The sequence below is a fragment of the Gossypium raimondii genome, chromosome 13 (genome assembly GCF_025698545.1).
Source record: "Gossypium raimondii isolate GPD5lz chromosome 13, ASM2569854v1, whole genome shotgun sequence".
In the NCBI taxonomy this organism is placed as follows: Eukaryota; Viridiplantae; Streptophyta; class Magnoliopsida; order Malvales; family Malvaceae; genus Gossypium; species Gossypium raimondii.
The window spans coordinates 54,855,742-54,868,441 of record NC_068577.1 but is presented as its reverse complement, the minus strand read 5'-3'; the positions used below and the strand labels follow the sequence as shown (position 1 = coordinate 54,868,441).

The 12,700-nt window shown below is 28.7% G+C and overlaps 1 protein-coding gene across 1 annotated transcript; it reads right to left on the bottom strand.

The window, feature by feature from the left end:
• Window positions 1-1,770: 1,770 nt before the first annotated feature.
• On the bottom strand, window positions 1,771-3,844 carry LOC105781874 (uncharacterized). The gene is made up of 9 exons (XM_012606400.2): window positions 3,686-3,844; window positions 3,423-3,609; window positions 3,282-3,337; window positions 2,976-3,012; window positions 2,815-2,880; window positions 2,505-2,609; window positions 2,272-2,422; window positions 2,118-2,194; window positions 1,771-2,020 (listed from the first exon to the last, which is right to left on the bottom strand). The coding sequence occupies exons 1-9, from the start codon at window positions 3,784-3,786 to the stop codon at window positions 1,955-1,957; spliced, it is 846 nt and encodes a 281-aa protein (XP_012461854.1). The 5' UTR covers window positions 3,787-3,844; the 3' UTR covers window positions 1,771-1,954.
• Window positions 3,845-12,700: the final 8,856 nt, after the last annotated feature.

Sequence of the window (12,700 nt, the reverse complement as noted above, 5' to 3'; positions counted from 1 at the left end):
TAACTGCAGGTATTAATTATTTTTATTTATTGGTGAAAAAGAAAAATAAAATAGGATAAATTTTTAAAAAAAAAGTTACTCAACTGTAAAATTTTTTTATTTTAGACACCAAAAATAAAAAGTTTATAATTTAAGCACTCACGTTATATAGTTTAGTTATTTTTGTCACTCTCGTTAAAATCACAAACGACAAGCTGACGTGGTAGTTAAAAAACTAATATAATAACAAATTTAGTCTTTTAACTTTTACATCAATATATTAACTTGTTATTTGTAATTTTAACTAAAGTTGTCAAAATGATTGAACTATCTAACGTGAGTGTGCTTAAATTATATATTTTTTAATTTTAAATGTCTAAAATAAAAAATAATAATAATTAGGTCACGAGTTGTATATACCCAATAAAATATAAAATAATGGGAACACGTGATGGCATGTTAGATTTCCATACTCAGAGGGGCCCACCCACGAATGACGCGGGAATTTCCACTTTCCGCAAATAAGCTGTCGTTTAGACGATGACAGCTTTGATCCATAGGACATTGCTTTCTAGTTCCCAATATAAGAATTTTGTACGAGCTATCCTAAAATCCATTTTTTCTAATTTAGTTATACCTTTAAAAATTGGGTAATTTTGATGAAAACGATTTTAAAAATAATTAGAGATTTTAGTCTATTTTAGAAAAATAAGTCGATTTTGAAAATAAAAATACAAAATATGTTTAATCATCTTACCAAATGAGCTAATATGTCAAATTATTAAAAAATGTGTTTTGTAGAACATATTTTCAGATAGGTCAACAAAAATAATTTATGTAAGATGTGTTTTTGTTTCTCTCTTTAAAATCGGTTTGTTTCTCTAAATATTGAAGAAATTAGCCTATTTTCCTATTATCTTTCAAATTAGACATATATTACTAATTTATCCCTTAAAATTGATTTTAAATAAATATTTATATTTGTTAAATATAGAAAATTGAGGATTTTTACATGAATAATACAAAAAAGTAATTATGAAAATATGACATGTCATTGATTATTTATAAGAATCATGTGTTTTCAACATTAAATTTAGATGTCCCTAATGTATCAAGCTACACCAAGCCCAAAAGCAATCCTTCATAAAACACTTATTTTAGATGAAAAAATACTATTTTTAAGTGGTGTCATCATATTGTTAGGCTATACCAAAAATCATTTGTATTTCTTTTAAATACTATATAATATTGAAGAAATACAAAAACAATGTTTTTTGTATTATTACGATATTTGTTCAGTATTTAAAGGAAATCAATATTTGTTTGTGTTGTCTAACAATGGACTACTTTTGAGGTTGGTGTCGCTTAACACATTGACGACACTTAAATTTACTGTACAAAACATACCATTTACATAAGTTACAACATGTCCCATTTCGTAATTAATTTTTTGTATTATTTATATAAAAAAACTCAAAAATTGTTGTTTAACTCCTTTATAAATAATAAAATTATAAATTAATATATTATCTTATCCCACGAAAAAATATAAATTATAAATTAATATATAATAAAATTTTATTTTAACTATTTTAATGTTAAACGAGTGATCTAAACTATTTTAATAAATATTTAATTTTTTTAGAACTTAATATAAATATTTAATGTTACAATTTTAATATAGGGACTGTTTTGCTCATTCATCTAACATACATGAATTAATTTAATTATTTTCAATAAAAGAACTAAAATATAATATAGGGGTTTTGGTGATACTTTTACTATGGACAGTTTTAGCCTCAAATAATGATAATTGAAATCTTAAACATGTAGAATACTACAAGAAACTTTATGAATCAATGTAATTAAATCGAAGCAAAAAGCATATTGTTAGCAATTCATAGCATTTACAATTTCTGGTTATCTATCCAAGTCACCTTTTCTCACCCATCCTAAATTTGTATTCAACTGAGTTTCATGCCTTATAACAGAGTAAGTACATCTGCTCTTCTTCTAACGCAGAGTTTGCCATTTCAACCACCTGAAATGGAGAATGCAAAATGTATATCAGACTCCATTCAGAAATCGACACAAAACCAAGCCGGTAACGTAAAACGGATTCGATAAAGTGGTATTACCTCAAAATTAAGCTTTCGGTACAGGTTGAATGCCGGTTTGTTGTCCCTACACACATGGACATATACGGATTTGATGCCTGCAACATAAGGGACTGAAATCAGAAGTGGAATGGGAACCTTTTCCTTGGAAGGAAATGCTTGCAACTTTTTTTACCACTTAATTTGGCGAATTCAATAACAAAACGCATCATATTGCTGCCAATGCCTTGTCGACGGGCCGATTTCCTGGTGCATAAGTTCGAAATGTAAGCATATTTCTGAAGGTTTTTTGTGTTGATGATGGGGAAGCGATACTTCTTATGTTGCTGCAACAGGTTCGGATTCTCAAACGTTATGAACAAATCACTTGGTTATGAATGTTATAAAAGAATATTGCAGTGTATGTACCCCAGGAAAAGTCTCTCCATGTAACAGATGCCTAATGCTGATATCAAGGGTTCCAACTACGCTTTTAATCACCGTGCGTTGCACATTCAGGTCCGGCTTACAAACCTGATAATTCGATAACAATGAGTAAAACTCTCGATCAAAAGCAAACAATGACATAACATTAGAACCTATGTTACATGGGCTTGGGAAGTCCTTTTGAACAGAAACACAGAAGCTTCGAATCGATCTAACCCTCACCCGAAAGAGACAACAAACACATCGAAAGGAATACCAATCTGAGAAAGAACATAAAAATAGAAACATGTACCGCGACGACACATTTATTTATCTGCCCGAATTGCCCCCGGCATCGCATTTTCAAGGAATTGAACTCCTGTAAATCATGGAATGTTTGTAAACATTTCACATGTAACCCAAAATTCATATGTATATGCAAGTAATTAAGAGAAAGGCACTAGTCTGTCCTACCCGCTCAATGAAATCCATTTTGAGGTGTTCGATCAATCTGTATATGTATCATGAATAGAGACAATCAGAGGCATCCATTTAAGAAACATTGCAAATACTGAGACTTGAATCTATATGAACTAAACCGAACTAAGCTCCAGGTTCATAAAAAGGGTACTGTATTTCTCTACATAAAAGAGCTACTTATCAGTCTGCTCTGCGTCTATATCCTTCTATATCTTATATAGTTATCTAAGGACTTAATTGAGAAACAAAAAGATTATACATTCACTTCAAGAAATAAATATTTAGAAATTCAATCCCTACCTTTCATCGCCTGGTTGATCTTCCCAGTGAGTTTCTGCTCTCAGATATGCCGCTACCTGACACAAAACAAAACAAAGAGCCATCAGCATTCATTTGATCAAATGAAACAAATTAGAAAGGTTAGAAACAGTATATACGTACCCACAATTCTTCATCGCGGACGGCCTGTCTCGCCACGTAATTTCCGAATACTAATTTCTTTTCGTGAAAAAGATCCTCATCCGACGGTTCTAGACTGTTGAATTTAAGATGAGTAATCAACGACGTTCGAGGCAATACCGAATGATCTTCCTTCCTCACCAGGCCGATTGATTTCGTATTCATTTTCCTAATAAAGAACGTACGATCAAGAACCCTAAAAATCTTAGTTAACTTGAAGAAAAAGAAATCACAAAAAGACTTACGTATTTGGAGTGAGCGAAATTGAATGAAGCTTGTGGCGGGGACTCGATCCATTGCAAGCGTAAGTAAAGAAATTAGTTCTTGGAAACGAAATGGTCGACATGGCTACTGAAAATTTCCCGGAAAGGAAACTAAAAGCCGGGAAAACTTATACGCGAAGTTATTGCTTTACTTCTTTTTCAATCTTAATCAGTATAGTAGAAGAGAACGCAGTATATATATAGGCAAACTATGTTGCAAAGGTGGAGCAGACGAGACTTTGAAATTACAGTTATTCAGTTTAGTCTGTTATCAACCGAATTTTATTTTATTTTTCAAGGATATTTAATTTTTAATTAAAGAATTTGAAAATAAATTTGCAAAAGAGGAGTTTAACTTGTTGAATTCGAAAAAACTGATTTTTAATTTCAAATTGATCTTAAGTTAAAAGTGCGCATTCTTGTTAGAATTAGAAATCGATTGGTATGCCATTCCAGGCAATGAGATCGAATTTTTTAATAAACTACTTAAACCCAGTTGAACCGAGATAAAAGATTGATCGATGGTTGAATTGATTTTATTTTTTATTTTTAAAATTTTTTAATAATTTATTTAATTCAAATAGAGTTGATAATCGAACCAATTAAACTAATCTGGTAGGTTAGATCATTAGTCCAGTTAAAACCATGAGTTTAGCTAAATTACATCAAATTTTTAAGAGAAGATGAAAGGTTAAAATATGTCATAAGTCCCTCTACTCTTCAAAATTTTAAAATTTAATCCCTATACTTATATTTTTAAGAATTTAGTGCCTATACTTTTTAGTTTTCAAAATTTAGGTCCAATTGTTAATACTGTTAAGATCATTTTGTAAAATTTGAGTTCATTTCAACATCATTTTAATTACATTACTACCAAGTAGAGGTGCTCATGGGCCGGGCGGCCCGTATGGGAGGGTTTGGGTAAAATATAGGCCCGAAATATGGGCTTGAGCAAAAAACGAGGCCCGTTTAGAAAGCGGGCAGACCTCGGCACCACTTTTTGGCCGGGCCCGCCCGCCCGATATAATAAATATATTTATTTTTAAAATTTTAAAATATTTTTACATACTTTTTATTTTTTAATTTTAAAATATTTTTTAATTTTAAAATATTTTAAAATACTTTTAAAATATTTTAAAATACTTTTAAAATATTTTTAAAATACTTTTAAAATATTTTAAAATACTTTTTTAATTTTTAAAATTTTAAAATAAAATGGGCGGGCAGGCCCGGCTTATGATTTTTCCCGGGCCGGGCCTGGGCAAAATCTTAGGCCCATATTTCGGGCCAGGCCCGAACCTGGCCCGGCCTGGCCCATGAGCACCTCTACTACCAAGTGAGTATTTTTTTTTATTTGACACTAATAATTTTGACAAAAAAAAGTTAACAGTGTTAATAATTGGATATGAACTTTTAAAATTTGAAAAGCAGAGGTATTAAATTTTAAATTTGTGAAGAGAACGAGAACCACGAGAACTTATGGCATATTTTAACCAAAATGAAATTGTTTGAAAAGGAAAGCATAGTGATTTTGACACATGGATGAAGTGGAGACATGGCAATATATCCAAGTGATTCGTGGGTCAATTATTTTAATTAATTAATTAATTATATGGGTATGGCAGAAATTAGTAAGAAGCATACGATGTTGGTCAAAGGAAAAACCAAACAGCTCATCTATCCTATGCTCTTTATTTTGGTTAATTTATGAAAAATGTTAATTAATGTTTTTATATATAATTAATGAATTATTAATATATTAAATAAAATAAATATTTCAATGAATTAATCAATATTCATACAACTTTTATTTATTCATGCATCATAACTATTTGATTTTGTTTCTAACTCTTTTGGTTTCATTTGATAAAATTACTCAAAATTTCACTGTTTTTTCTTTACAGTTTTACTATTAATTATTATAAATGTGGAGTAATTAAAACTTAAAATTAAATGGTTACATATAAAATTAGTATCCGAATTTATCCATTTCTCCTAAATTGATACTTAACATTTTTTTTTGTCCTAGATTAGTACCTAAGCCTAACGTCGTTACTTTTTTATTGACTTGGACAAATGAAAGAAAAGAAAAATAATGACATCATCAAGATGTCTCTATTGACACATGTTATTGGCTGATACTATCACCTGTTTTAAACTTAACGGCGTTAGATTTGGATGCTAATATAGTTGACGGAAAAAAAGTTAAAGTACTGATCTGGGACAAAAAAAAACCTTAAGTATCAATTTGGTACAAGTGGACAAATTCATATTGCCAATTTTATGTTTAACTCAAAATTAACTAGTGAAAACACATTAGAGCAAATTTGATAATACATATTATTTCTTCAATAAAAGATAAAGTAAAATTAGTTCAAAATATTGGTATGAACTAAATACTTAATTTCAATCCATAGTATACATCAATGGCAAAGCTAGGTGCTGGTAGGGTTCTGTTCTCTCTCAAATGGAAAATTTTATATTTAGGTCCCTTTATAACTTACAAAATTTTAAATTAGTATTGATAAAATTACATTTAACTTCCAAAAATGATAAAAGTTTGATTTATTTCTTTAAAAGTTATAATGATATAGACTAATAAAATGGTGAAATTGCATTTTTACTATCGTGAAAATATACAATTTAATTTCGATCCTCAAAACATTTCGACTTTACCCAAATATATATAATATATTTTTCACAATAACCATTATAGAGAGGGTCTACTCATTTGTATATGTAACCCTAAAAGTTACATCACTTTGTTTGTCTTTTAAATATTAAAATCTAGACTTAAATTTTACCAGATAATACCACATTTATTGATTTCAGTTTCACTTGGATTATAGTCTTTTTTCTTTAGAAAAAAATTAGGTTCAAACGTAAAGATAAGTGAATTTTTATTATAGTAGCAGGGCCCCCTCGGCTCCCTAAAATGAAAAAAATTCTATTTAGGCCCTTTAATTTTTTTAAAAATTTTAAATTAGTAAATGTCAAATTACACTTTAGCCCTCTAAAAATGATAAAATTTGATTTAATCATTTAAATTTTTTTCTAACTTTACCCCAATATGTATATAATTTATATTTTCATAATAACCATTTCAGAGAGGATCTACTCATTTGTATATGTAACCCTAAAAGGTTACATCACTTTGTTTATCTTTTAAATATCGAAATCTACACTTAAATTTTACCAAATGGTTTTAGAAAAATAATCCCAAATTTATTGATTTCGGTTTCACTTGAATTATATTTTTTCTTTAGAAAAAATCAAGTTTGAATGTAAAATAAGTGAATTTTTTATTATAGTACCAGGGCTAGCAGGCCTGACTCCTCTAAAATGGAAAATTTTCTATTTAATCCCTTTAATTTTTTAAAATTTAAATTAGTAAAGGTAAAATTTCACTTTGATCCCCTAAAATGATAAAAATCGATTTAATCTTTTATTTTTTTTCTAACTTTACCCCAATAAAGATAATATGTTTTTTTCACAATAATCATTGCATATAGGGTCCACTCGTTTGTATATGTAACCCCTAAAATGTTACATCACTTTATTTGTATTTTAAATATTGAAATCTAGACTTAAATTTTACCAAATGATTCGTGATAGATAATCCTAATTTTATTGATTCCGGTTTCACTTAGATTATAGTTTTTTTACATTAGAAAAAAAAATTAGGTTCGAATGTAAAGATAAGTGGGTTTTTTTTATTATAGTAGCCAGGGGCTGGCAGGGGCCCCGGCTAGAGGTGCTCATAGGCCGGGCCGGGTCGGACCCATAAAAAATTTAGGACTCGGGCCCGGCCCAGCCCGAAATATGAGCCTGAAATTTTGCCCATGCCCGGCTCGGGAAAAAAATCATAAGCCCGGGCCCGACCCATTTTTTTAATAAAATACCAAAATTTTATTTTAAAAATTTAAAATATTTTAAAAATATTTTAAAATTAAAAAAATTTAAAAAAAGTATTTTAAAATTATTTTAAAATTATAAAAAATTTAAAAAATAAATATATTTATTATATCGGGCCGGTCGGGCGGGCCTGGCCCGGCAAAAAGTTGTGCCGAGGCTGCCCGCTTTCTAAACGGGCCTCATTTTTTGCCCAAGCCCATATTTCGGCCTATATTTTACCCAAACCCTCCCATATTTCAAGCGGGCCACCCGGCCCATGAGCACCTCTAGCCCCGGCTCTCCTAAAATAGAAATTTTTTATTTAAGCCCTTTAATTTTTTAAAATTTTAAATTAGTAAAGGTAAAATTACACTTTGACCCCTAAAATGATGAAAATTTGATTTAATCCTTTAAAATTATTTTCTAGCTTTACCCCAATATATATATATATATATATATATATATATATATAATATTTTTTCACAATAACCATTGTAAACAGGGTGCACTTGTTTGTATATGTAACCCCTAAAAGGTTACGTCACTTTGTTTGTCTTTTAAATATTGAAATCTAGACTTAAATTTTACCAAATGATTCCAGACAAATAATCTCAAATTTATTGATTCCGGTTTCACTTGGATTTTATTTTTTTTTCTTTAGAAAAAAATCAGGTTCGAATGTAAAGATAAATGAATTTTTTATTATAATAGCCAGGGGCTGGTAGAGGCCTCGACTCCCCTAAAATAAAAAATTTTCTATTTAGGCCATTTAATTTTTTTAAAATTTTAAATTTGTAAAAGTAAAATTACACTTTGGCCCCTTAAAAATTATAAAAATTCGAGTTAATCCTTTAAATTTCTTTTCTAACTTTACCCCAATATATATAATATATACTTTTCACAATAACCATTACAGAGAGGGTCCACTCGTTTGTATATATAACCCCTAAAAGGTTACATCACTTTGTTTGTCTTTTAAAATTTGAAATCTAGACTTAAATTTTACCAAATGATTTGTGATAGATAATCCAAAATTTATTGATTTCGGTTTCACTTGGATTATAGTTTTTTTTCCTTAGAAAAAAATTAGGCTCGAATGTAAAGATAAGTGAATTTTTTATTATAGTAGCCTGGGGCTGGCAGGGGCCCTGGCTCTCTTAAAATGATTTTTTTATTTAGGCCCTTTAATTTTTTTTAAAATTTTAAATTAGTAAAGGTAAAATTACACTTTGGCCCCCTAAAAGTGATAAAAATTTGATTTAATCTTTTAAAATTCTTTTCTAACTTTACCCCAATGTATATAATATATATTTTTCACAATAACCATCACAGAGAGGGTCTACTCGTTTGTATATATAACCCCTAAAAGGTTACATCACTTTGTTTGTCTTTTAAATATTGAAATCTAGACTTAAATTTTACTAAATTATTCTGACAGATAATCCCAATTTTATTGATTTCTATTTCACTTGGATTATAATTATTTTATTTAGAAAAATTAGGTTTGAATGTAATGATAAGTGAATTTTTTTTATTATAGTAGTCAGGGGCTGACAGAGGCCCTGACTCCCTTAAAATGAAAAAAAATTCTATTTAGGCCCTTTAATTTTTTTTGAAATTTTAAATTAGTAAAGATAAAAGTACACTTTGACCCCCTAAAAATGATAAAAATTTGATTTAGTCCTTTAAAATTCTTTTCTAACTTTACCCCAATATATATATCATATATATTTTCACAATAACCATTATAGAGAGGGTCCACTCGTTTGTATATGTAACCCCTAAAATGTTACATCACTTTGTTTGTCTTTTAAATATTGAAATCTAGACTTAAATTTTACCAAATGATTCCTGAGAGACAATCTCAAATTTATTGATTTTGGTTTCACTTGAATTATAGTTTTTTTCTTTAAAAAATAATCAGGTTCGAATGTAAAAATAAGTGAAATTTTTATTATAAGTTTTAAAAAGGGAATAACCAGGGGGCTGGCAGGGGCCCCAGCTCCCCTAAAAAAGTTAACAGCGTTAATAATTGGACATGAACTTTTAAATTTTGAAAAGTAAAGGGATTGAATTATAAATTTGTGAAGAGTACGAGAACCGCAAGAACTTATGGCATATTTTAACCAAAATGAAATTGTTTGAAAATGAGAGCATAGAGATTTTGACACATGGATGAAGTGGAGACATGTCAATACGGTATCTTGAAATGATTGGTGGGTCAATTATTTTAATTAATTAATTAATTATATGGGTATGGCAGAAATTAGTAAGAAGCACACGATTTTGGTCAAAGAAAAAAACAAGCAGCTCATCAATCCTATGCTCCTTATTTTGGTTAATTTATGAAAAAAGTTAATTAATGTTTTTATATATAATTAATGAATTATTAATACATTAAATAAAATAAATATTACAATGAATTAATCAATATTCATACAACTTTATATTTATTCATGCATCATAAGTATTGAATTTTGTTTCTTACTCTTTCGGTTTCAATTGATAAAATTACTCAAAATTTCACTGTTTTTTTCTTCAAAGTTTTACTATTAAGTATTACAAATGCGGAGTAATTATAATTTAAAATTAAGGGTTAAATATAAAATTGGTACCCGAATTTATTCACTTCTCTCAGATTGATACTTAAGATTTTTTTGTCCTAGATTCGTACCTGAGCCTAATGTCGTTGCTTTTTTGCTGACTTGAACAAATGAAAGAAAATAAAAATAATGACATCATCAATATGTCACTACTAACACATGTCATTGTTTGATACTATCACATGTCCCAAACTTAACGGTGTTAGGCTTGAGTGCTAATATAGTTGACGGAAAAAAGTTAGGACATCAATCTGGGACAAAAAAAAACCTTAAGTATTAATCTAGGAGAAGTGGGCAAATTCAGATTACCAATTTCATATTTAACCCAAAATCAAATAGTGAAAATACATTGGAGCAAATTTGATAATACATATTATTTCTTCAATACCAGATAAAGTAAAAATTAGTTAAGAATATTGGTACGAACTAAATACTTAATTTCATTCGATAGTATACGTTAGACCTGTTCATGGGTTGGACAAAAATATAGGCCCAAAAAATGGGCTTTGACAAAAAAAAAACCCGTTTAAAAAATGGGTCAGGTCTCGGGTAAGGCATTTCGGCCTGGGGTTTGCCCGGCCCGAATTCACTAAAGGAAAATAAATATGTTTGTTTTTAATATTATTTTCTTATTGTTTTCTCCCTATTTTGTTACCATTTTATTATTATGTTGCTTCTATTTTGTTGTTATTGTTTGGATATTGTAGAAAACTTATTTTATTGTTAATTTTGTTATTATTTTAAAGACATTTGTTAATTTTGTTATTATTTTAGAGACATTTGCTTGTTAAGTTCATCTATCTTAGTATTATTTAAGTATACATATTTTTTTAAAATTTATTTTCAATTTACTGGGAAATATTTGTTTTGATGTTTAGTATTTTTGATGTATTATATATATTTTAAAATTATATAAAAATTAATATGGGCGGGTCGGGCCTGGGTTTAACATTTTTATCTGGGTTGGGCTTGGATAAAATTTTAAGCCCATTTTTCATGTCAGGCCGGCCCCGTGCCTAGCAAACGGCCTAAATTTTTAGTTGAGCTCGACCTGAACCCGGCCCAGCCCGGCCCATGCATACCTCTAGTATACATCAGTGGCAAAACTAGGTGCTGGTAGGGTTTCGTTTTCTCTCAAATGGAAAATTTTCCATTTAGGTCCCTTTATAATTTACAAAACTTTAAATTAGTATTGATAAAATTACACTTTAACTTTCAAAAATGATAAAAGTTTGATTTAATTATTTAAAACTTGTAAAGGTATAGACTAATAAAATTTTGAAATTACATTTTACTTTCATAAAATATACAATTTAATTTCGATCCTCAACAAAAATTTTGACTTTACCCAAATATATATAATATATATTTTCATAATAACCATTATAGAGAGGGTCTACTCGTTTGTATATGTAACCCTAAAAGTTACATTACTTTGTTTGTCTTTTAAATATTAAAATCTAGACTTAAATTTTACCAAATGATTCCTAACAGATAATTCTAAATTTATTGATTTCGATTTCACTGGAATTATAATTTTTTTCTTTAAAAAAAATCAAGTTCAAATATAAAGATAAGTGAATTTTTTTTATTATAATAGCCAGGGGCTAGCACGGCCCCGGCTCCCCTAAAATGGAAAATTTTCTATTTAGGCCCTTTAATTTTTTAAAAATTTTAAATTAGTAAAGATAAAATTGCACTTTAGTCTCCCTAAAAATGATAAAAATTAGATTTCATCCTTTAATTTTTTTCTAACTTTAGCCCAATATAGATGATATATTTTTTCACAATAACCATAGCAGAGACGGTCTACTCGTTTGTATATGTAACCCTTAAAAGGTTACGTCACTTTATTTGTCTTTTAAATATTGAAATCTAGAGTTAAATTTTACCAAATGATTCATGACAGATAATCTCAATTTTATTGATTATGGTTTCACTTGGATTATAGTTTTTTTTTTGAAAAAAATTAGGTTCGAATGTAAAGATAAGTGAGTTTTTTTATTATAGTAACAAGGGGCTGGCAGGGGCCCCGGCTCCCCTAAAATGAAAAATTTTTTGTTTAGGCCCTTTAATGTTTTAAAAATTTTAAATTAGTAAAGGTAAAATTACACTTTGGCCCCTTAAAATGGTAAAAATTTGATTTAATCCTTTAAAAATCTTTTCTAACTTTACCCCAATATATATATAATATTTTTTCACAATAACCTTTGTAGAGAGGGTGTACTTGTTTGTATATGTAACCCCTAAAAGGTTACATCATTTTGTTTGTCTTTTAAATATTAAAGTTTAGACTTAAATTTTATCAAATTATTCTCGATAGATAATCCTAAATTTATTGATTTCGGTTTCACTTGTATTATAGTTTTTTTTATTTTATTTAGAAAAGAATCAGGTTCTAATGTAAAGATAAGTGATTTTTTTATTATAGCGACCGTAATTTGGTAGGGCCCAACTCTCCTAAAATAAAAATTTTCTATTTAGGCCCTCTAATTTTTTA